This window comes from Hippocampus comes, unplaced genomic scaffold, assembly GCF_001891065.2.
Source record: "Hippocampus comes isolate QL1 unplaced genomic scaffold, H_comes_QL1_v1.1 scaffold110, whole genome shotgun sequence".
Classification (NCBI taxonomy): Eukaryota; Metazoa; Chordata; class Actinopteri; order Syngnathiformes; family Syngnathidae; genus Hippocampus; species Hippocampus comes.
The window spans coordinates 934,114-960,629 of NW_017805498.1; the positions used below are offsets into that span (position 1 = coordinate 934,114).

General features: G+C 41.5%; 1 protein-coding gene across 2 annotated transcripts; it reads right to left on the bottom strand.

The window, feature by feature from the left end:
- Nucleotides 1–877: 877 nt before the first annotated feature.
- raph1a (Ras association (RalGDS/AF-6) and pleckstrin homology domains 1a) lies at nucleotides 878–25,889 on the bottom strand. 2 transcript variants are annotated; one of them, XM_019876944.1, is made up of 18 exons: nucleotides 25,760–25,889; nucleotides 25,553–25,661; nucleotides 25,335–25,468; nucleotides 23,999–24,232; nucleotides 22,329–22,475; nucleotides 21,064–21,243; nucleotides 19,179–19,253; nucleotides 13,796–13,873; nucleotides 11,616–11,690; nucleotides 9,782–9,866; nucleotides 7,354–7,475; nucleotides 7,143–7,208; nucleotides 6,843–6,986; nucleotides 6,645–6,755; nucleotides 5,972–6,070; nucleotides 5,730–5,850; nucleotides 4,683–4,813; nucleotides 878–3,863 (listed from the first exon to the last, which is right to left on the bottom strand). In XM_019876944.1, the coding sequence occupies exons 1-18, from the start codon at nucleotides 25,886–25,888 to the stop codon at nucleotides 1,695–1,697; spliced, it is 4,209 nt and encodes a 1,402-aa protein (XP_019732503.1). In that variant the 5' UTR covers nucleotide 25,889; the 3' UTR covers nucleotides 878–1,694. The 2 variants fall into 2 exon arrangements, with proteins under 2 accessions (XP_019732503.1, XP_019732504.1); XM_019876945.1 differs by lacking the exon at nucleotides 19,179–19,253.
- Between the last annotated feature and the right edge of the window lie 627 nt (nucleotides 25,890–26,516).

The following is a 26,516-nucleotide window of genomic DNA, read 5'->3' on the forward strand; positions in this document are numbered from 1 at the left end:
TGGAAAATTACAAAAATCGCAAAATGTATAATTGAGCAATAAAAAAAAAATTAATTAGATAATCATTTTTTGACATCGGTGATGTATAATAGCATTGTTAGCTTCGGCCTTTATTAGTACATATGCAATTTTAAAACACAGTACTACCTTATGAAAGACCCTATCAACGCTGCCTAACAAAAAAAATATCTTCCGAGTGTTGTGACTTTTTCCAATTTAGAGATGCATGCTTTTTTGGACAGCAACAATATGCACTTTAGTGTATATTTTGGGGTGCAGTGCAAATTTGTTCAAATGGACAATGTCTTTTACAGTGGCAGAGAGTATTTCAAGAAATATGGTATGTGTTGTCCCTGCCCAATGAAAAGCATGATCTTTAAATTGTTGATTTGCTCAATGGTCGATGTCGCTGGCTAATAATTGTAGCAGGTGTCTAAAAAAGTAGAGACCATTCAAGAATAGTGTATTTTATTGCCAGATTGGTTAGTAACGTCACGGACTGGTTTTCTCAGAACCGAGTGTCGGTGTATCGAGGTTTATGTTGAGCAGTCCAAATCTGACATGAGCAGAGTCGCATGGTTTTTGTTGGCTTCATTAGAAGGCCACACGCTGCAATGTGACATACTGCATAGCTCCCTAATCTATAATAGTCAAGCAAGCATTTGGTCATATATCGTCAACTTCCTAAAATAATGGCCCTAGTTTGTCTTTTTTTTTTTCTTTCTTCAAAAAAAAAACACCAAAAAATGAACCAAATACTGACTACATTTTTAAAAATTGTATTTCAGTTCTAAAGTCTTTTGAAAACAAGGATGCAACTGATTTTAGCAGAGGTGGCCAGCACCGTGAGATGTTTAAGGCAAAAAATTAAAATTAAAATTAAATATGACTTGGGCCATTATTTTAAGTGGGTGACAATAGTGTAATGAAATGATGAAATTACAAGTTATCATTTGAACAGTTTAAGCAAGATGAATAACACTTTTGACATCAAAATCAAACTTTTTGACACCTCCTTTAAAACTTCAAATAATATTGTGGCGATAACATCTTTCTTCCAGCATTAAATAATCTTATATAAAACACACACAAAAGGTTTGAACTGAAAAGGCCCTCACGCTCCTCCCCCGTCCACGACATACATTAACTATAAACACAACTCGTTTCACCGCCCGACATCCTTCATCATTGCTGCAGTTCCATTTGGGTACCAGCTTTCATCTTTCTTTAACAATCAAAACCTCTCTAATAGTACGAGTTTTACTATTTTTAATGCAAAGATGAACAGATAGTGAAAAGTTTTTTTTTTGTTTTAGGAGTTTGCCGGTATACACAAACATATGCAGTACAGACAAAATACTGTAATTGTGTATATACTGTATGTTTCTTGACTGAATAGCTTTAACATATACTGGTAATGAGACGAACAATAATTTGAATGATAATGCGTATTGGGTCAGTCAATATCGAGCAAAAGCAAATCTGCTTCCTGTTTGTGTTCATTGGGATCCAGTCAGAAGTGACCCGGCTTCTTCCTTCCACATGTGTGATTTGATTGGACCAATGAAATCACTACTCTGGCTGGATTTTGGTCTGACCGCATCTTGAAAATTAGGGAAAGTTGCACAACTCAAGATGGAAGATGATTCCACCGTTGGGGGACGATTAATAGTTCCAAAGTCTTTCTTTGTCCTCTACCACTCGCCGGTTAGTTTGGTACTTTGGTCCCGTTTTGGCGGTGCGGGAGGTGGTCCTCGCCGCAGCGTTGCATAGCCTGAGATGTTGGCGTTGTGTTTGGCGGACTGGGAGTGCGCGTGGTGGCGGGACAGCGTTTGCGTGTGCCCGCGGGCCGCCTGTTGCTGCTGCAGGAGCTCGGGCGGCGGGGGCGGGAGGAGGGCCATGTCGTCCATGGTGGCTACGGGCTCCATCTTGGAGGAGGGGATGAGATGGGAGGAGCTGAGCGAGCCGTGGCGGGAAACGGACTTCCTCTTCAGAGTGCGGTTAAGGTCCTCCAGGAAGTGAGTCTTAAGCGTCAGGGAGCTCGGTGCTGCGGATTTGGGTGAGGTGGGGGGCACGGGGGAGGAAGAGGAGTAGGAGGTGAGGGTGGGCGGTGGGGTCTGAGAAAGGGGTGGCGGCGAGAGAGGCAGTGAGGTCGTCGTGTCATACGGGCTCGTGTTGCTGGACCGCCGGTTTAGCGTCGGTGGTGCCACCGCTCCCTTTTTCAGGGAGCCTTGCTTCCACGAAGACGAGAGCGGCGCCGGCGGCTGCTGCTGCTTCTGAGGCTGGGGGTTGACCACTGCCACCTTCAGCGGGTTATGGAACTCTGACGGGTGGGGTGGAGGAGGAAAGAGCTCAGAGTCACTTGGCGGGGGCGGGAAGTAGTCTGGGTATGACTCTAGGTGTTGCGGTTGGGAAATTGGTGGCGGAGGTGGCGGCGAGGGGAAGTCTGAAGACGACTGGTGGTGCTGGCTTGATTGGAGCCCCTGGAGGGCCAGCGGGAGGTTGGCCAAATTCAGCTTACCTGGCTTGGGAAGTGGCGTCGGAAGTGCAGAGGACTCCTTGGAGGGCGAGCCGGTCGCCGACGAGGAACTAGAAGACGTACCGGCTTGTCCGAATTTGCTGAGCAGGCTCTCGACTTTCTTGGGCCTGTCGTCAGGCGCCTCGCCCGAGTTGGAGCGCACGGAGGAGGCCCTCTGTGGGGTCGGTGGAGGCCCCCGCTTGGTGGAGCCAGTGGATGAAGTAGAAGGTGACTTTTTTATGGGGGAACCTGTCTTTGAGGAAGGCGGAGGGGGGAAGTCGTTGAAGGATCCGTCAGGAGGAGGTGGGGGGAACTCGGGCGACTGGGGAGCGACAGTGCCACCCGGCTGCCATTTTGGTTTTGCCTTGACTGCTGGAGGAGAGTGAGGGGCACCTAACTTTGATCCTTCCAGGGAGTTTGAGGAGGGAGGAGGGGAGGAGGCATTGTTTCCCGGGAATTGATTAACAATCTGCTTGACCAGCGACGAGGTAGCCATGGAGACAGAAGAGGAGGAGGACGAAGGGGAGAGGACGAGGTTTTTGGAGGAGAGGCTGTGCTGCTTGGGGAGCGTGGGCGGTGGCTGATTAGGGGAGTGGCCTGTCGAGAAACTCTGCTGCTTCTTTACAGGCCCGTGGCTGCTGGCAGGCGGTGTGGGTGACACCGGGGATAGCGCAAGCGGGAGGGAGGAGGGACCTGCGGGTTTTCGTGCAGTTTGGGGAGGAAACCCAACCGTGAAGGTTTTGGGTGGTGCCGGAGGCGGGGCGTTGGGGGACAAGGGCCGCAGGGCCGCAGGGGTCGAGAGCTCAGACGCAGGTGGAGGCGGAGGGGCAGAAGATTCTTCAGCCATAGCTGGGGTGAAGTCATACACCATGTTGGGGAACTTCTGCGCCAGGAACTGCTGGAGGCCAGCGTTGGACAGTTGAGCATGGTGATCCAGTGTGGGGTCGAGGGGCGGAGGCAGCTCGTTGCTTTCCAGGATCTCCGGTGGCGGAGGTGGTAGGTACGAGGGTTCGTGCAACTCATCCTCTGATGGGGAATGAGTCAGAGCCGAGGGACCGGGGAGGCTGAATTTCACCGCGGAGCCAGGAACCGGAGCTGCAGGTGGAAGAGGGGGCGGTGGGGACGGAGGCGACGGAGAAGTGGCACCGTAAGCGGCCGGGAGAGTGTTGTAGTTGGGCGGCGGGGCGTTTGCGGCCGGCTGCGCTCTACACTGGTTCTGGTTCTGCAGGCGAGCCAACGTGCTGTACTTGACATAGGCGGGCACTGGAGGCGCCCGGCGGGGCTGGGAGGAGACGGTGGGGATTTGCAAAGGGATGGGCCTACTGATGGCATCCATCTTCATCATCTGGATCGAACCAAAACGACACATGGGAAGGTGGGAAAGAAAATAGGGGAAAGAGAAGAGTGACAAACAACTGTTATTGTAATTTGTAGCAAGCAAATGCATAAAGTCAAACAACAAGCCATGGGAAAATGCACCATCTGCAGGCAGAACAGGAAACCACAACCACTGCATTCCAGTAAGTTGGTGCATCAAAAGAGCAGACTATGCCTTTCAGACATTTTTCTATCAGGCATTTCCGAGTGCATGCTTACAGAGCTGATGTGGGGTGCTTCATTTAAATATTTAGATGATCGATTGAAATGCCGCCAGAACAACGTCCAGCAACCTCTGTGCCCATTTTTATACGTTTAAACTTTCGTAAATCAGGCACTTAAGTGTCCAGGCACTCCAGATACCGTCACTGCTAACTTAGGGGCAATTTCTAAGTTCTTGTGTTAGCACGTGTCATCACACCACAAATTTCAAGCAGTGTTTAGTTTATAGCTTTTTCACTGGACTGGAGAGTTATGAGTCGCGTATTGATATGTTTGATATCATGCGGACTGCAAAAAATAAATAATCATTCAACTGTACACAATCAAACTACTTCCTGTCTAACCTCTGCTGCCTCTACCACCAGCACACAGTGGCACTGCCACAAGCCCTTTCACCTTTGACCGCTGGCAGGAAAGCAGAGGGGAAACGTGGGAATTGTGGTCTGACAATGAACAAGGAAAGGAGTCGGAAGAGCATGTGTGTGTCTGTGTGTATGTGTGTGTGTGTGTGTGTGTGTGTGTGTGCGTGCGCGCAAACGCGCGTGTGTTTTGGATGTAGTCGCACCTCTCCTTGCGTTCCCCTCCTCCACGCATCCGAGAAGATGGAGCTGACAACACTCTGGGAGCGGGCGTGGCCTGATGATGTCGTCTCTGACACTCCACTGTCCGAGTGGCTGGAGTTGTTAGACTGAGACTCTGGAGTATCAACAGAATCAAGGTTATTGCTGACTAAAATACATTTAATTCATTTTTTTGGGTCATTTTTGGGTTTCTTGTATTTATTTTGAGCCCTTTTGAGGATTCTGTATTGATTTTAAGATTCTTCATTTTTTGGCACCATGAAATTTTGACATGTTCAATATTTCCTTGGGACAAGAAAAACACTCCCAAGTTTTACATCACTCAGGGAGATAAAACTTTTATTGTCATTTGTGTCTTCATTGGAGAAACTTTACATTTTATCACATATTGTGGATTATTTTCTTTTAATTTTGACACATTTAGAATTCTTCATTTAAGTGTATCATTTTAGAAACTCTTGCTTTAGAAACAGTTGAGGACCCATTTGATTTATTGTAATTTTAGACATTTTTCTTTGATTGTAGTGTAGTACTGTATCTGTACTGTTCTGTAGTATTTTGTGTCATCTTAGGTATTTGTGATTTTATTTGGTGTCATTTTGGGATTCATCATTTACCTTGGTGTCATCCATGCCGCAACGTATTATTTGAGACATTTCAGCAATTATTGATTTAATTTTGTGTCATTATTTTTAAATTTCAAATTTGACTTTCCGTTATATTACAAATTCTTCATTTCATTTCGTGTCATTTTTAGTAATTTTCTAAGATTTATTTATTTTTTGTCTATTCTTGCTGTTGGGTCATTAAGATAAAGACTACCAGTTTTCTCCTCTTATAGAATCTGCCTCTATTTCAGGATATACTCTGATTTTGAAATCGAAAAGGATTTTATTTCCCCTGATCACGTCTGCAGAATGTCGAATCGAAACATATTTGCCTTCATATTATTTCACCTCATTCTGAGCTTAGCCATTTGGGCTGTGGCCCTAAATTGACATTGGTGCTCAACCTGTGAAGGCAAAAGTCACCTGGAAGACTGGAGGAGGAAGACCCCGACTTGATGGAGGAGGAGGACAGCGACGACCAGTCGTAGGCGGCCTCTGTCCTCCTCATGGCCTCCTGAAAATTGATGTACAGCTGCTTGCCATACTGGAAGAACAAGACCAAATATCAAGACTCGATGCCATTGTTGTTTATGCTTGTGCCATTCAAAGGCCAAGCCAGTCAGGGACGTTTGACATCATGTGACAAAAGTTTTTCATGTTGTTACCTTGGCGATGCGAATACTGTTGACCCATTGCTGGAGTGTTCTGACATCATCGCAGCAGAGATACTTAATGTACTGAGACTTCTTCTGGATTTGAGGGTGCTGCGTAAACACATTTATAAATCTCTATAAGAGGTATGATCACTGCGCACGACATGCTGCCACTTCCAAAAATGCAAAAAAAAAAAAAAAAAAAACCCCAAAACACTTCAATATTGAAGCAAGGTTATTCTGCGGGGTGAAGGATTATAAACCTCCCGAAAAAAACGTTCTCACAATTTGAAACATTTAAGACCTCTCAACCACTAAATGTGACGACTGTGAGTGGGAAACTAAGGGCTCGATATGATAAACTTCGTACTTTTTCAGAAATGTTTTTCATTCTCAAGATCAGATCAAAACTTGGACTGTTTTGATGTGAAAAAGAGGTTTTTACCTCATTTTCACATGGCAATAATTTCAATTTAAAGAAAAAAAAAAGACTTTGTATGAATTTAGATTTTAACTTTTTGTAATTACATAATGTGCATATTTTTTCCACAACCCCCCCCCCCCCCCAAAAAAAATTATAAATCCATGCTGGTCTATTGGGCTTTCACCTAATGTGGTAATTTACAAAAGGCCACTAGGGGGTGCTGTAGACCATACTGTCATCAAGTACGATGGATGATGCTACCTTGAGCACCATGCAGAAGTCGGTTGGAGCCTTGTACTTGCTCTTGTAATCTTGGCCGTGGTAGACGTTCACATGGTCCAACTGGAGAAAACACACCAGGTCTCTGGACGCCTGCTCAAACAAACACAAGTGCATCATAGTCATCTTTAATTTTAACGCATTTCATTATTTCACATTCACACACGCACACACACACACCTTTGCTTTGCCTTTGGGGACGTAGTAGATTCCAGAAGCTCTCAGTAGGAAGTAGCGTTTCTTCCAGGACTTTTTTCCATCTTCTTTCAACCACAGCACGCCCTCCATCTCCGGGACTGACACTGAGCTGCCACCAAAACACTCCTGACACGGACACAAAACAGGAAATGGTCAGCAAGCAAGAGATCACCATAGCTGTCGATGCTTTTTCACACCAGTCTTTGTCAGACACTTTGTTTGTTAATGATTTTCATACTCAAGATGCGTTTAGGGACGCAGCTGCATGCAATGTCAACTAACCTCTAACAGGGCCTCTTTGTTCCGCTCAGCCATCTCGCACGTCTCCTTCCGCCCCAACAAATAATTCTGCATCACAAAAAAGTAAATAAAAATCTGAAAGACGAGGACATTTCCATGACAGTTGCAGCTATTAAGACATGTACAGTACATGCTTGATTGTATTTGCCTTTTTTGATGGGGGCGGTGGTGGGAAGTCAATCGGGTGAATTACCTGTGGGTTCTTAAACAGTGCATACTTCTCAATGCGTTCAGTGAACATGAGACGGTTCTGGCTGTCTCTGGTCCAGTTTAGTAGGTTCTCCACCAGGTTCTCGTGATCCTCAAAGATGCGTTCTGCAACATGCAAAAACGATGTTTAAACTCGCCGTTAACGTTGATCTGATTGGCTCTGTCATCAGTTGACATCCATGATCTCAAAAAAATAATAATTTGAAATGTGGACTCATCAGACCACAGCAGACTTTTCTACTTTGCATTAGTCCATCACAGATGAACTCAGGCCTTGAGATGTCTTTTGCTTGAGATAGTACGTGGATTGTATTAACTGGCATTTGTAGATGTAGTGACAAACTGTGTTAAGTGTCAATGGTTTTCTGAAGTGTTCCTTAGCCCATGTGACAATGTACTTTACACCACAAACATTTAATGATGGTTTCCGGGCTTGCCACTTGCATGAAGAATCTGTCCCCCCCAAAAATGTGTTCTTGTAAGAGTACAACTTTTGTCTCGAAAAGTATGACTCATATGAATCATTACCTTTCTAAAATATGCTATTTTTACTTGTAAAAATTAGACTTTACTCTCATATTACCAGTACTACATTATTTCCATATTTTTTTTCTGTTTTTTTTCAGTGCGGCTTTTATGCTATTTTGTAAAAGTGTGACAATTATTATGACCAGCAATCTATTTCTCTCTATATGTAAGCAATTTCATAATTAAATTTCTTGCTTAAAGAATATATTGCAGATGCATATTATACACTACGAGTTGCTTTTCAAGAAACGTAACAATTTTTTGAGGGGATATTGCACTTTTTCAAAATTGACTTTTACTTTGTTTTGAATAACAGGAAACCTTTTTCTACATTCAAAAAGCATCAATGAGATTTGTTATTAAGAAATCCCTCGGAGCATCATTATGATAATATCTTACAATGTCATTACTGTAAAGCATTAAAAGCTCTTTTCAATCAGAAGGGAGAAAAAAAAACATAGCCACAACTTAATAAAAAGCTTAGCTCATTATTGGTTGTCCCACTTATGTCATATGATGTGTTTGAATATTGTGCAAAGTGATGCAGTTTTCCTGTTTTGACAAAAAAAAAAAAAACAACAAATTTCTGCCTTAGGAAATATAGTATCAAAATAACATGGGTTCACTTCCTGAAGGGGAAAAGCAGGGAGAGGTCAGGGGTTACGATGTGATAGGAAGTGAGTGCCTCTATCGCCAAAGGACACAGCGTAGGACTGTGTCTGTGTGTATAGTAAACGTGTTTGTGTGTAGAGTGTGTTTATGCTGTGTAAAAGGGGATCCGACTCTTTGTCAGTAACTAATTTCATTTCAGAGTTGTTCTGAATAGGCGTCATGTTCAAGACAGTTTTCAGGGGTTTGTATCGACTATTAAGGCGTGTTTTTACCTTCTCTGAGCTTCTTTTTTATACAACGTTGAATGGCTGGTAGCGCCCTCAAGATGTGGGTTACATCACACGCATCACCACACAGGACCTACATAAAGACTGCATACGTGTGTGTGTGTGTGTGTGTGTGTGTGTGTGTGTGTGTGTGTGTGTGTGTGTGTATAGAAGACTGTTAAGCGGAGTTGAAGCCAATTGTAGAGTCTAAATGTGTGGCCGGAAAACACATCTCTCCTATCTATTCCCTCGAGGGGAGTGTGTACTCATCTTTGTTGCTGAATATCTGAGTGCATGCAGTCTTTTTACTACTCGCTGATGCTGCGTTCAAGCGTACTGGGACAACTTGCTACGGTACCAGTGACAACCCTCACTTGGTACTTAAGATAAAAATGCAAGTCTAATGCAACATCAATGTATCCCATCAGACATCCTTTAATTGTTTATGATACTGTACCAGTGGAATGACATTAAATCTGTGAGACAAAAATGTCAGCAAAATTGAGGCGTGACAATTGTGCCCAATGTCGACATCTAATGGATGATTAAGAACACACAAAAATTGAACATGTTCTAAATCAGGGGTGTCAAACTCATTTATGGCGCGGGCCACATTTTAGTTACCGTTTCACTTGGAGGGCCGTTATGACTGAAACCATATAAAGAAGCCAAGAATAACCGTTGATTCAATTATTGTTTAAGGTACTATCATGAGGGGGTTGGTAACAAGAAAATGCTTAGAATATATCTGTTATTTATTGCATGTGAGAATTTAAAATTTTGGTGGACATTTTAGAAAGAATCACGAAAGTTGACACGGTTGAACTGCTTTTGCGGGCCACATAAAATGATGTGGTGGGCCAGATCTGGCCCCCGGGCCTTGATTTTGACACTTGTGTTCTAATTGAACCCAACATGTTAATGGATAGATTTTGGTATAACTTATTTAGCTGTGAATGAAGAAGACAAAAATCAGGAGGTGGTGATTTGGGTGCGTTTTCTTACCCATTTGCAGTTCATTAATGGTTTCTACCAGCGACCAGTCTGGACTGTAGCCACAATGGGACTTCTCCAGTAAACTGTCGAGAACCTGAGGCACACGACATTCTCCACTTATTCTGATGACATGACCAATAATAAAATTCCAATATAAAAATAAATATATAAACTAAATTAATACATATATAACTATCATAGAACAGAACAAAATGCAAACCTAATTCCAATAAGGTTGGGACAGAAAACAGTGATTTGCAAATCATGTTCAACCTATATTAAATTGAGTACTGTGCACTACAAGGACAAGATATTTAATGTTCAAACTGATAAAACTTTATAGTTTTTAGCAAATAATCTTTAACTTAGAATTTTATGGCTGCAACAAATTCCCAAAAAGCTGGCACAGTTTCATGTTTCCCACTGTTGCATCACCTTTTCTTTTCAGGGCATTCAATAAAATGTTTGGGAACTGAGGACACTAATTGTTGAAACTTTGTAGGCGGAATTCTTTCCCATTCTTTCCACAGTCTGCGGTCTACATGGTCATATTTTATGCTTCATGTTGCACCACACATTTTCAATGGGAGACAGGTCTGGACTGCAGGCAGGCCTGTCTTGTTCCCGCACTCTTTGATATGACGCCACGCTGTTGTAACATGGGCAGAATGTGGTCTGACAATGTCTAGCTGAAATAAGTAAGGTCATCCATGAAAAAGACTTTGCTTGGATGACAGCATATGTTTCTCCAAAACCTGTATGTACCTTTCAGCATCAATGGTGCCTTCAGGATGTGAAAGTTACCCATGCCAATGGCACTAACACAGCCCCATATCACCACTGATGCTATTTTTTTTAACTTTGGGTACAGAATAGTCCGGATGGTTCGTTTCCTCTTTGGCCCAAAGGAATCAACCTCCACAATTTCCAAAAAGAGTTTGAAATGTGGACTCGTCAGACCACAGAACACTTTTCCACTTTGCATCAGTCCATGTTAGATGAGCTCGGCCCTAGAGAAGTTGGCGGCGTTTCTTGGTGTTGTTGATAATTGGCTTTTGCTTCACATAGTAGAGTTTTAAGTTGCACTTGCGGCTGTAGCGCCAAACTGTATTTACTGACATTGGTTTTCGGAAGTGTTCCTGAGCCCATGTTGAGATATCCTTTAAACATTGATGACGGTTTTTGATGCAGTGCCACCCGAGGGCTCGAAGGTCACGGCATGCAATGATGGTTTTCGGCCTTGCCGTTTACATGCGGCAATTTCTCCACATTATCTGAACCTTTTCAGGATATTATGGACCATAGATAATGAAATCCTTAAATTCCTTGCAATTGTACATTGAGGAAACTATTGACTATTTTCTCATGCAGTTGTTCACAAAGAGGTGACTCTCACCCCATCTTTGCTTGTGAATGACTGAGCAATTCAGGGAAGCTTCTTTTATACCCACCGATGGCACCCACCTTTTCCCAGTTAGCCTGTTCACCTGAGGGATGTTCCAAACAGGTGTTTGATGAGCATCCTCAACTTTCTCAGTCTTTTTTGCCACCTGTCCCAGCTTTTTATGGAGAGCGTTGAAGCCATAAAATTCTAGGATAATGACTATTTGCTAATAATAATAACGTTTATCAGTTTAAACATGATATATCTTGTCTTTGTGGTGTACTCAAATCAATATAGGTTGAATATGATTTGCAAATCTTTGTATTCTGTTTTTATTAATATTTAACAAAACGTCCCAACTGCATTGGAACTGGGTTTTGGACTCACATGAAGGCTTTATGTCAATTACTCAAACTGATTATGTCATGCTCAGAGGAGGGATTCTAACAGGAGTTGTACCTGTCTGACGGTTTGCCTCTCATCCACCATCATGGTTTTCGAGCTCTCATCCGACAAATGAACACGAATCACCAACTGTGAAGACACACGTTTTCCATCAATACTGTTATGAAATCATTGTGGGCCTAATCAAATTAAGACAAATAAAGACAAGTTTCTAAAACAATGTTGTGAGAAAGTATTTGCCGATCGACTGTTTTGTTTTTTTTTGCACATATCGATCTTTTTTGAGTTGTTTGAACTCAATCATATGGAAGGAATTTTTCTAGCATAAACTTCCAACCACAGGAGTTGCAACATTTACTGGAGCCAATTTTCAAATCAGGACAAGACTGAACATATGCAGAGAAAAAGGCGCAGAAAGGGGTTATCGCGAATCAGGAAAGCTGAGATCACTCCTGCCAGATACTTACACATTTGATTCAAGCCTAGGTTATACTCCAAATCTGTAAAATGGCGGCTGGACAAATACGGATCACATGCTCAAAAACCATCTATTGTTGAGCCAAACGTGTGAAAATGGTCCCGCTCTAAAGAGATTCATTGGTGCTACCCAAGTGTAGAAATGCAGATGCAAAGACAGCTCAGGATTCCTTGAATCTCTGTCTAACCTGCGTTAAATCGCCGTGTCTGGTGCACAACTTTAGAGGGGTGCGCAGGACCTTTCATCATCACTTACACTTTTAATATTCACACATAAAAAAATGAAATGACGAAATAAGCAAAGCTCTATTATCATTTATTTCATCCGATACCTTATTTAGCTCTATGAGTGGGGCCAAAATGGTATCACAAGCTTGCAATATGATGCAGCTGCACAAGCAGATTGTGTGGCCATGTCACGATGTGACATCCAGTAAATGAGGACGGTGTGCAAACATGACTAATGCATTTCATTGGTGTGAATATAAGTATCCCCACATGCTTTCATTTTTTGCGTTGTTACACCATGGTCGGTTTTGACAAACACATACCAAGAAACAAAACTGCTTGCATGTATGAAATGCATGTAGAATAAAATGTACGTCGTTAAGTCAAACCCTTCCCACGTTTCTTTGATGTCATACATGATTATCAAATGTTTTTCTTTGGTTACATTGTACATCGATAAATGTATTTTAACACTTGTTGAGAATGTTATAATCTTATTTAAAACATAGTCTGTAGAGTTAATAAAAGGTTTTACAATGGCAACAGTTTAGCACTTTCTTTTTCCCCCCCTTAATTCCCATGTTTGCTGATATTTCTGACATGCCTGCAATTGAACACATAGAGGTAGCAGAAGTTCATTTTGTGTTTGTGTGTTTGCCACATGCGTCAGAAATCCAGGCTGTTAATCCAGCATCGCTGTTCCTCTCTCTGTGGGATTGTGATTTCATTCGCAATGATCATTATGCTGAGTGTTGTATAAATGTGTGTGTGTGTGTGTGTGTGTGTCCCCAGCTGTTATTGACAAGCTCTTTTCATTGTGGAGTATCACTGACCTGACCCACATAGCCTGGACGGCTGGACACGTGCCGGAAAAACACACACACACACACACACACACACACACACACACACACACACACACACACACACACACACACACACACACAAAATGTGGCCTAAATGGTACTTGCAGGCCTGAAAAAAGGTTTCTAGTGTAACCACACAGAATAATCAATTGTTTAATAATTAGCTATAATTAGCTAGCTCAAAACTTTGTATTGCAGTGAACCCTAGCAGATATGCAGTTTGGCATTCCCAAATTCAAGTATTTTATTTTTTTGTTGTTTTTAAATGCTAATGGCCAACGCAATTTAAGTATGACTTTTGCGCAATGATGTGGCATCTATGCGCCAAGGAAATATGGTGACATGATTTAAGGTCGTTATTTTGACAAAAGTTGAGCTTTGCCATCATCTCGTTGCCATGGAAGAACGTTTGAGTTGAGCGGTTTCATTTTTGACAAATGTCTTCCATATTTTGTGGATTCTACAAGCAATTTTGAGCACTTAAGAGTCTGTGTCAATTATTCACAGGTTTTCACCATTGGTTGCAAGGGCTTGGTCCCTCCCTCCCACAAATTGTGGCAGAACATTGCAGTGTTTTTAAAGGCAGAATACTGACTGCAGAACTGATTCCATTGTACAGGTGAAACTAATGTTGTGAACAGCAGGTGCAAAGAACAATCTTACCTTTTTCACCTGGGCCTCCTTTATCTTCTCCAGGGCGACTCGGATGTTGTCCGCCTTCAGCTTTGCAGCCTGCTCCTCCTGCACTCATGCACGGGCGCACACACACACACACACACACACACACACACACACACACACACACACACACACACACACACACACACACACAGTCAGTGGCTGTGAATACATGACTTTAGTGCACACAGAAATGCCTACAATTAGCCGAACATACTTTACCTGACTCTTCCAGCAGGAAGTCATTGCTTTTATCAGTTTTTGGTCAACGATTCTGTGTCTGCGTTAGCATCCAATCATCCTGGAGAATTGAAGAACACACTTCCAGAACTCTGTACTCCAGTTTTTCCCAGTGCATTTCAATGTTGTGTCGCGACATATCCACCCACGTCAATTAGCTTCGCCAAACAAACATGAGGCACAAGACACTATAGGCCAGCGAGATGAAAGGCGTGCAAGAGTTGTCATGGCAACCTCATCCTCAATATAATAAAGGCATTATTAGGTACTATGATGAAGAGTACTGGTCGAGGGCTCAAAGATGCGCTGCACACATGCTGATACTAACTGACGATGTCCGAAATTTCGGTCACACGACGCTCTCCTTTACGATAAAAATAACAACGTCACTTTGAATCAAACAAGTTACACGAATAACCTGTCAACTCATAAAGACGTTCCGTATAAAACAGAGGATGACAACACCTGGAAGCCGACAACAAGACACGTCCGGTATGCCAACGGGCAGGTTGGAGGCTAGCTGTCGGCTAATTCAACTGCGCCTCGCGGTTCGAGCAAGCTAACAGAAGCGTGAAAAAGGAGGTCGAACGACGGCTGGATGGAGACGCGGCTCATCAGACGGAAAGCTGGTGGGGAAAAAAAAAAGAAGCGGCGGCAGCTACCTTATCCCGACACGTCTCTCTTCGGAACTGACGAGAGGGGGGCAACGTGAGCGATAAAGAGTGCAGGGGGTGATGCCGGTGGCAGTTGCAAGAGGAGGAGGGGCAACGGTTACTCTTTTATCTTTTCTTTTTTATCAATTCTTGAATAAAAATCCTCGCGTCTACTTAATCCATTATCCAAATCGCGTATCCTCACATTTTTATACTTAAGTGTATTTCTAATGGCGGGAATTTATCGACAAAAGTGGTTGTCAAACTTTTTACACCAAGTACCACGCAAAAAAAAGTACCAACAACATGTCCAAAAATAGTCTATGCGTTCATTAAAAACGAGACAAACGTATAATTCACATGACACATATATACTCTGCAGTCAGTTTTTAATTTTTCATCATTGTTACTTTATATTCTCCCCGCCACCCGACATTTTTTATTCATTTAATTTACATTAGCTGCTTAGTTTTAATATTAGTTGAAGTTTTTTCTTTTTAATATAGAGTGTGTTGAGCGCAAGGTTAAAAAAGGTCACACAGCATTGTCTAAAAGCTGTTAGAGCTATATAAAAAGAGTACTGTAGTTGTTCAAAGTACGATTCACATGAGTAAAATTGTTTACATTTAGCATTGTCAGTTTGCATTATCAGTTGTTAAAATATAGAGAACACTATTCGTCGTACATAACACAAAAGACAATAAGATGGCATTTATTAGATCCCCAAAATAATATAGGATTTAATTTGACAAAAACCTTTCGACAACATCAGCTGTTTTCTGAAAACAATAACTGGGGAGGATGTGTGAAATGCCGATTAAAAATTACTGAATAATGATTATGTGGAAGAGAAAACAATATTTTGAGATGTTAAAAATGGCAGTAACAATATTTTATGCTCGATTAGCTAGCAAGTTTTTACGTTAGCGGAGTGTTTTTTTTCTGTTTGGCTGAAGTACATTATTTTGATTGTAGCCTACTATTATCAAAGAAGCCAAAAATACCAGATAAAGAGGATTGATTTTAATTGAGCAGTTTTCCGCCTATTACTGTCATCATTGGGGGCTTGTCACACACATCTTTTTCACTCTTTGGATATGCACTTGACCTATATTAGTGAGTCACTTAAATTAGATTCCCTTTCGTGCTTTGAAGTCACAAGGTCCAGTGTTCCTTTGAGCCGTGATTTGCATAGATGCATCACAAGTGGGCCAGCATGAATGTGTGCGTTAGAGAGAGAGCAAGAGAGAGAGAGAGAGAGAGAGAGAGAGAGCGCGAGAGAGAGAGAGAGAGAGCGCGAGAGAGAGCGAGAGAGAGTGTGTGAATGGAAGTCACGCTGACGCAGCTATACTGACATAGAAACAGTGCTATATGAGATATAACGTACTTATACAGCAATCTGCAAATGAGGGCAGACAATTATGCGGGTACTTTGAGCCTAATCAGTACAGTTTGGATTAAAAAAAAGTGGATACTTGTGCTCTTTAGTGGACCCTCACTCAAATTTAGGAACAAATCGATCTAAAATTGAAACAAGATTAGAAAAAAATCCAGACTAAAAAAAATACAAGGTAAAAATATGCCTATATGTTGACACTTGCCATACTTTCAGAAATTAAAATTGAAATTCATGAGGTAGGTCCACACTAAAAAAGGAAATGATGCCAGAGATAAAAAATTTAATTTGCAAGAAAAAACATTTTAAATCTAACTCATTATGAGAGCAGTAATATCCCCCCAAAAGTCATTTTATGCAGAGCCTATACTGTTGTTGAAATATTATACCCATGTAAATCATGCTTTGTGAAACGTGTATATACAAATATACAAGCCAACACTGATTCATAAACTTGTCAGAAGAAGAAACACTCAAACCAATTATTTTGGATCAATAAAGCTGACTTTAAAGCCAGTAGCAGCTGCTCTGAGGTATATACTTCTAAAAAGTAACATTAATCTGATGGCATTCACTCAATTTGAAGCCACGAGGATCAGACAGATGTCTGGAACCAGAATAGTGCAGGGTCTTTAAAAAAAAAAAAAAAGGGTTTCATCAATGCTGAGGAAGCACATCGCTAACTTGGAACAGCGAGGCCATAGTGATTACGGGATGGGAAGTAAACCACAAGATTAGAGATAAGGTTGTGGAACTACTGTGGAAGAGGACTTGACAGCCAAAGCTCAAAAGCCAAGAGGAGACGGTTGATGCTGGCCTAATGTAGTGCTATGTGCATGCGCATGTTTTGCTATGATGGTCCTAGCAATCACTCCCCCGGCTGCAAAGAGGATTATTGAGTCTCCATTCACTCGGCCTACACACGCACACACACACACACACACACACACACACACACACACACACACACACACACACACACACACACACACACACACACACAAACGGCTGGAAAAGAAAAACTTTAACCTTCACTATTAAGATGCCTGCAGCTTAGCTAGAGAGCAACTGAGTGTCTAAACCACAGGTGTCTAAGTCAAGGCCCGTGGGCCAGATTTGGCCCGTCACATCATTTTATGTGGCCCGAGAAAGCAAATCATTTTTGTCGAGAGCCACATAATAGTTATGGTTTCCTTTGGAGGCCCGATATGAATTTTGGGAAACCATATAAATGTTTAATCACCTCCACATATTACATACACAGCGCACAACAAATTGATGGATAACTAGTTTTAAAATCAGAAGCCAAGAATAATGACTGTTATTGTGGATTACATATGACAATTTGAAATTTGGGTTCAGACTTCAGCAAGCATCATGGAACTTGACATCCTTGATTTGCTTTCGCGGGTCACATAAAATGATGTGGCGGGCCAGATCTGGCCCCGGGGCCTTGACTTTGACACCTGTGGTCCAAACAAAGCCAGAGACACGTATCGATAGAGAATAAAAACTGTGACAGCAATACAACAGGACAGCCAGTGGGAGCAAGCCAGTTCCCCCAGAGCAGAACATCAATCTCGATCTGCTTGAAACAAGAACAATTAATGGGCAGCTTGTTCTCACGAACTGCATTGATCTGTGTTAGCAAGCACACCGTTCATCTAATGAGCTCCGTGACTACAACTGGCCGACTCCCAAATCAAAATTACTGCTACACAATTCACTCAGTCCGATGGATAAATACACAAATTTTTTTCCCCAAACATGACAACTACCTCCTCTTACATAATGACTTTTTCTATTGTACTGTTATAACTGCATTCTTGTAACCTGACGTTTTTCACTCCTTACTGTATGGCTTCCAACAGTGACTGCAATATCTTATTACTTCATTCTTGTAAGGTTATGACATGGAAACAATATTCTGTAACATCAAAACTTTTGTGAGACCCCCAGTTTGATGCTTCAGCTCAATGGGCTATCTTTAAGGAAGCTTGTTTTAATTTTTCAATCAAACAGGAAATTATCGTGAAGTACAAAAGATCTCTGTCCGGGTTGCTCTGTACAATGTGGCTCAAGTCAACAATAGGTCAGCAACAGAAACTGAACGTACAGTATAACGCAGAGTGAGCTGTGTTTACACTTTTGGATGAATGTAGGCCTTTCCTATTTGTTTAAATGCATTGTCATGATCCCACCAGATCCTCAAGCATTCTGTTCTGTTTAAATTCAACCCACACCCAAAGGCTGAATGTTTTTCAAAGTTCCTAAGGTGTCGTTCTCATTGTAAGTTTAAAATCTTGAGGTTATTTTGGTTTTATCCAAACCGTCTCGGAATAGGATATCACGAGGACTTGAAGGCAATAGCAGACACAGAATCGGTGACGTTCACTTACCTGGCCTCGTCTCCAAGAAAACGTTAAAAATTTAACAACACAAACATTCTCACAAATATTTTACTCCATTTAAGGCTTCCTTAAAGCACAATCACACAAGAACGTGAGATGGCTCTGCACAGGTGTTGTTATTTGGTGCTGTTAACTCGAGGTCACGGAAAACCATGCTGTGAGCGGTTTGGGTGATGCTATCTGAATGGAGAGCTTAATGAGATAGCAATATAATGTTGCATTTCAGTCCATGATCTCAGCTAAGAATTCTGGCAGAAAGGTTTAATATAGTGGAAGGTCTAAAGTTGAACGCTCAACATTTTTTGGTGCTTCTGTAATGTTTTTATAGTTGTGCAAAAGGTTGACCCACTGTTGTATGTAGCGACACATAAAACTTAAATAAGAGCATATTATCTTGTTGATATCTATTGGGGATTGACCTTTAGCATGTATTGTCGCATTTACGCTTGATCGCGTTGATACAATTTGTGTGATTGCACTTCAGCAAGTCTCATCTTCGGAATGCACACAAACCAAATTCCTTTTGAAATCATAGAGGAGAGGAACGGAAAGTGGCAAAGACTGGAAGAACTGCATGCAAAAGAAAATAATCTAAAGGACAGGCCAGAATAGACAAGACAAGGAGAGGGTGAGCGTGCAGTGAGGGATGGAAGGTGGGGGAGGGTCACCTTGGTCAGCAGGTGTGAAGGTTTCCCTGCTATGTTTCTCAGAATCAGAGAGGTTTCCCTGTCCAGATAGGAGTGCTTGAAGGAGAGAGAGAGACACAGAAATACAAGACAGAATCCTGGTAAATGAATGTGGCGTCTGGCTTTAGCAGGAAGCTGTGCGGTGAAGCGGCAGATGACGGCAAAAGCAAGGAAACCTGTGGGGGGGAAAGAATACTACACAGACACACTATATGTAACAACAATCATCATAATGACAAGCTGCAGTAAACCACACAAATATTTGATGTTTTAAACCTCCAAGATGGAAAAGGCAAATGGGGGCGACTGAAAATACTTTACTTGGTAGGTACGTCTATCCTCAAAGTAGAGCATGGACTCGAGGCAGAAAACTCCACTCGCCCAGCGTGTAAGTTAATAGAGTGGCATTCAAATTGATTTGCATCTTGCGTTATGTCTGAAAGAACCCACTTGATTGATGAACCCGCTTGCCACCACATGATGCGGGCGCACTCCCCACATAGCTCTCAAGGGACGGTACACACAACAGTATGACAAGATTTCATTCTGATCAGAGTGCAAATGTTTGGATTCGATACTCGCTTTTCCACACCCCCTCGAATCGAGTAACCTCAAACAGATAAATCAAGCCTAATAGATGCAACTCACTGTCAACATCGGGTGTGACGTCCACTTAATGACCACAATTGCCTAAACCCTTAATTCAGAAATATTACTGAATATATAAGTATATTATTATTATTATTATTTTTATTGTGATATGAAGAAAAAGCAAGGGAGATTCTGGAAAAAAAAATCTAAAAAAAATGTACTTGCATCGCTGATGATTTTTTGTTGTTGTTGTTGACCAGTGTCAACAATGAATCGTTTAGATACCATTTAAAATATTAAAAAATGTAATTTCATCTTCTCAAAGGTAAACAGTCTGATTTCTGTCTCCATGAAAGCGGAAGGATTATCTTTGTGTTGAATCAAAATAAAACAAGAAAACAATGTTTGCATATTTTCTGACATGTTATGTAACAAAGCAGCAATTGCATCTGACTTTATTTTCGTGCATTTTCTGCACTGGAAATTTGAAATGCCATGTTTTTTAATACAGGAATGGAAATCAAAACATGACCAGATGCATTGATGATCGACAGATCAAATGATTTTTAAACTAATCATTAGTTGCAGCCCCACTTAAGGGGCTCTGCAACAGAAAATAATATATTATTGAAAGTGTATACACAAAGGTATAGCATACATACAAATACACATTTTTCTGCTCTGCCTCATCTTTCTAAATCTTGTATGCTTCATCTCTAGAAATCATTTTATCGAGAGCATTAACATACTCTTCTAATATTTAGGTCATACGCATGCACACACGATTAGCCGCGCGTGCGTGTGTGAATACGCGTGTGTGCACATGTTCAGTGCCCCAGGGCTCCTCTACATACAGGGTTTAAACTTTACATCTCAATAAGACCATCATGGACCATGAGCATCAGAAAGATGTTTTTGTATACTAATGATGATGATGATGAATAATTTTATGTTTGTCTGTGATCTACAGAGTAACAACAATATCCCATTGACCAGCCGGATGATTATCGACTGAGGCTGTCTCATTAAAATATGAATTTTAATGCAGACTGATTTCAATCCTTAAAAACACGCACTTCTTGAATATTGGGTCTTAGTGTGTATGATTATCGCCGATATGTCAAATATAATCTCTTTAAAAATGAAAGCACGCTCAGTTTAATCCTGCGCAGACAACAGGTGCCTATAGCAGACTACTACTGGAGCCCAGTGAGCTAAAATAACAGAGGTAGAATGTTGGCATGGGTCGAGGCTAGTCGGTAAGCGGACGATTTACCTCCGTGCTGTGCTGACTCTGGCCGGTGTCATTGGCTGGGTGTGGGGCTGAAGCAGGATGGCCGTCACAGTTGCTGGCATGAAGAACGTTGTCCAGGGAATCCATCGAGGAGGCAGAGTTGACAGACGTTCCTGAGGCTGACGTGACGGAGGAGCGTGAAGAGTGGATGACAGATCGCACCTACAAGGGATTTACTCGACATCATGACTCGGAAATGACATGAATTGTGTTGATCGTGTGGGATCAATTCAGGCAAAATTGAGTCATTACTTTGCTACAACCAACAGAGACACTGTTAATTCACGGAATTACTTTGCTGTTGCCGAAGTAACTCTGAATACCGATTATCTAAAGAAAAAAAAAAAGGTCACTAAGTATTGTGTCATAAAGAACATTAAACTACAATCCCCAAATGACTGTTCAACAGAAATACCGAAACTAATACATTTAAAATTAACCTCGAAAGCTCACGTATGATATTGACAAAAAAAAAAAGATCTAAGGATAATTTTGCTACATTTATGATTATAAACATAAAATGTTGTTCGTTAGTCTTTTGAAGCATGATTGTTTTTATTTTATTTATGAAAATATTTATTCAATTTTACTTTCCAGGGAGACATTCCTCTACATCGGCGATCGTCGTGACAACCTCGCCCCCTGTACCCTGCCCGCTGACGTAGTTGGTGCCAGTGTCTGGCCCAATAAATAACTGGGGCCTGATTAAGCACCAGATTCAAGCACCAGGGCTAGAACGACAGCCGATTTTGGTGGTCAAAAAGGAAAGAACTGGTGCTAACCTGGGCACTGGCCCAGAACCAGCACTAGTACAAGCATGCTGGAAAAGGGCCAAAATTTAGTTGCAGAGGTTACAGATCACAGTAGTGGTAGAAAAAGTTTGAAATGATCCGTCTTGTTCTGTCATTGTTCAGACTTGGCATTTGACAGGGGCGTGAAGACTTTTTAAATTTTTTTTAATCCATCATATAATTGAGGAACGGAACTCTCAAAGAATAATTAAAATAATTAAGCCTCTCATAACTTTACCAAAAAGTAAAGAGACATGAAAAGGTGTCACGTCACATTATTTTATTATTAGGCTTTAAAGAATCAGACATTTGAAAGCCACAACATTGACATTTAATCCAATGGTATATCAAAATGGTGATGACAAAGCAACAGACGAGATAATATGATCATGACATATATATTTTTTATACATTACAAAAATAAAAGGAATCATTCGCAATCAAAGTCAAGTTTACCTCATGCTCACTGACGGTGCCGACCGATCCCGTGCGCCGATGCTGCCGTTGACTGGATGCTGGGCGCCGTACCGAGGCCGAGGTGGAGGTTGAGCCAAGTGAGTGGGAGGAGCTTTGACGTGCGGCTTCGTCCATGCTCATTGATGCCTAATGGGAAGGCAGAGATGGTAAATAATCTTGATATTTCACCAGAAGCATCTCAGTGAGCATGACTGACCGTGACGTACTGGATGGTAATTAGTTTTATAATCAAATGGACAAATAAACGAATCTGCTTCATGATTTTGGCCTTGGTCTTGCGACCGACATCAAGGATAAATGTTCTCAACCTTCTGAGAGGTAGCCATCTTTAAATCCCTGTCCAAGTACTGCCTTCAAACAAATGCAGTCATGGAAAGCATCTCGGAGAGTAATGGAATTATTCCTGGCAAGAAAGAGTCAAACTTTTCAGCATAAATTCACAGAATGCAGTGTACAAGATCCTCTGATGTCTCACTTAAACTAAACATTATCCACCTAGTGATCATGAACCTCTAATTGTTTTCTTTTTTTTTATGGCACATTTACATTGCCATCCAATATACAGTATAGAGCAGCGTTTTTCAAACTTTTTTGAGCCAAGGCACACTTCTTTCATTGAAAACATCTCGCGGGACACCACTAGCTGAAAATGTAAACACCCCCCCCCCCCACCACACTTATTTTAACAATTAACGTGTTATATTGTTACTATAACCGTTTTTAACATTGAAGAATGACGTTATAACAGCTTGAATTGGAATCAAATGAACACAAAGAAAACAGTATTTTATCATCTTTCATATTTATTGTTTCACCGTCGTCCTGCATTCATGCGTCACAAATTCGCTTGTCTCTCGTCGAAACACAAAGCAATTGGCTAGCTGTTGCTGCTCCCTAGCGGTATGGGAGGGTACTACATGATTACTTTCTGGGTGAAAGACCGCACAGGCATACAAATTGGTTATTTTCCCGCGGCACACCTGACAATGTCTCGCGCACACCAGTGTGCCACGGCACACGGGTTGAAAAACACTGGTATAGAGTGTATATATAGTATTTAACTACATTAAAGTGTATTTGGTATTTCAGGCTGCATGGATGATGTGATCCTTTCATTCAATTGGAATTCTTTTAGAAATAGAGACTGTGATGATAACAGTAAATAGATGAAAGTAATATGGCACACCACACAAAAGTTTAAAAAAAGGGGATACACAGGTAAATTATGTACCTTCTGCCATTTAATAAAATAGCATTTATTTGTTCTGCCTGCCACATTACATCTCTGGCATAGATTTTGAACATAGACACATTATTTGCAGTAAATAAATAGTTTTTTTTCTGACCAACGAAGTAAAATTTAATCCTGAGGCAAACCTTCTGAACTCTCACATCACACTTCATGTGTCATAGCACACTTGTTGGGAATCCCTGAGTCCCAATCATTATTTTACTTCCTTAGGGGAATTACCACATTAAAACGGAAAGAGAATTACTTGGAAAGGCACTTTCAAAAATAACCCTGGTTAATGAGCTACATGTTGCTTCAATAGCTCTTGCACTTGCTCTTATGCTTATTGGGGTTGCGTTTAGTGGGGTCCGCTTAACAATTCTTTTGAGAACTCTTCACACCGATATTAACGACATACCTTCTCGAGCTGGGCAGTGATATCATCCAGGCTAAAGTTTGACGCCAGCGCCTGCCTCCCTTGCTGCCCAGGACAAACCCTGATGGTGCCGGCAGGTGAGGCCCTGGTGCTGCTGCTGCTACTGCTCGCCCCGCTGCTCCCGCCACCACTGACACTGTTGCCTCCTCCACCATCGCCGCTCCCCCCCGCTGATTGCTGCCTGCTACTGCGCCCTGCTGGGGGCTTCTGACGAACCTTGACAAAAAAGTGTTGAAAATGATAGAAGATGAAAAATATTGCCTTTGTGAGGATACTGTATTTTCTTCACAAATTGTGACCGGAGTTTTATTGACTTAATTACAAAAATGGGGAGGCATCTATTTCATTGAAGGATTTATTTATTGAAAGTGACATTTTGGAATGCTGCATAGTTATTTGCAGTAGCAGTTGAAGGTTTTACAATGACAACTTCGCTTATTTGCGTTCCAGCATACTTTTGTTACACGAAATTATGGTTTTTGTTTAGATACCGGTACATGTTGAATTCTCTTTAACGGTATGTGTCATTTTTACAGCAATCTTCAACTGTGAGACTAACTGCTTGAAGCAAGCACACTACGCCTCTTATTTGGAGAACTGCATGACTGAGCAAGAGAGTGACAACAGGCGCTAAGGCATAGTCTAAAGACAGTAAGTTAATACATTGGAGTATATTTTAAAACATTTAAATGGGTTTAAAGCATGAAGGAGAGGTTAAACTGTAAAAATTTGAATGGTCTCACGTTTGATGACAATTTATGTCAAGTAGAGCCAGGCTAACAGCTGTTGTCTGAATAATTGCTTTAATTCCACTTGAAACACGAAGCATAAAGTGGACATTTGTGGTGTTATTAGTATTTCGGCCATGCAGACGCTTCATTTATTACGTGCGGCAATGACGTGAGGTCATATTTAGTTGACCTCTCCATGAAATAAAGAGATTGAAAAGCCTCGCCTCATATCCCCAAATTAGACGCACCTCCTCCTGCCTTGCTACTCTGCCGATATGAGATGATAAAATGAGCCCCTACACGCAGGACCATATTTACTTGTGTAAACACTGAGGTACGTGATGTCTTTTTTTGGGCCACTCAACGTGTGTGCATGCATGTCACATCAGGGACACGTTGCGTTCACATTTGAAGGTGCATTTGTTTTTGTAAAGTGAATGAGTATATAAAAAGATCTGATTTTATCACGCCCTGCAGTGTGAACGTAGCCACAGGCTCAGCGGTTAACTCTTATGCCTCTGTGAGTGAGCAGGCAAAGCATTGGAAACATCTTCAGGCATGATGCAGCGTCACAACAGTAGGTGTACCTTGGTATCGGTGAGTCCTAAACGTGCCATGCTGCTGTTTTGTTTGGGGTTGACGGTACTGAGCTCCTGTTCAATAGAGCTGAGGTCTGCCATGAGGGCGTCCAGATCAACATTTTCCCCCTGATTCAATGCCTCTGCAGCCAGACAGAACAGCATCTGGGTTAGACATCTCAAAACGGACTGAAATGAGCATCTTCACTAATGTGTGGTATTCTGACCATTGATGTTGTAGATGGAGAATCTGTAGGAGAAATTGGCCATGTTGGTCTCCTGTCTAAGAGGCGCCTTACGCTGAGGGGGGCGCTCCGGGCGGCCATCATCCAAGCTCTGGATGGTAAAAAAAAAAAAAAAAAAAAAAACAGGAAAAGTGTTTCACACACAGCTCAAGTGAATTACAAGAGGCCTGTTTAGTTCAGCAGGTGTACCTGCGTGAGTTTGTCCAGTTCTCCCAGCCAAGCTCCAAACATCTTATCCAGATCCTGATCCTCTTTATCGCTGTCCTCCTCTTCCTCCCCTTCTCTGACCTCCACCTCTTCGTCGGACAGCTGGTCCATCTGAGGAAAAGAAAAGAGAAACGTGTCACCTGTGAACTTGACAAGTGGACAATGACCATCTTGGGTTAGAATAGTTTAAACAAGATCAACTTGACTCAAAGGAAATAAAAATATAACAATCATATTACTCTCTGTGATAGGTGATTTAAACAAGATTTTGAAATGATTTTAAATCTGCACTGCCCCCCATGTGAAATCTGGACCAGATCTTGATTAAACTTTGTTTGGCATTAGCTACTTTTCAGACTACAGCACCTAACATTTCATTAACATTTGTTTTTGTTCATTCATATTAAGTTTTTTTAAAAGATTGTTTTAGATGAAAAAAAAATGACAAAAACAAATATGAATATACAATTAAACAATTCAAATTAAAAGCAAAATCGAATATAAAAACAAAACAAATACAATTGTACTATGTAAGAAAGCAAATAACCATATTAATATAAATACAACTACAAATTAGGGCACAAGAGAATAATTTTATATCAGTCGACAATGCCACATATTGAAGATGATTTTCCCCCTTCAAAATCAATACTAATAATTTACATTATAAAATTAAATAATACACAAGGACCGAGAGAAAAGGCTGAATTTAGGTAATTTTATTTTAAAATGTAATATT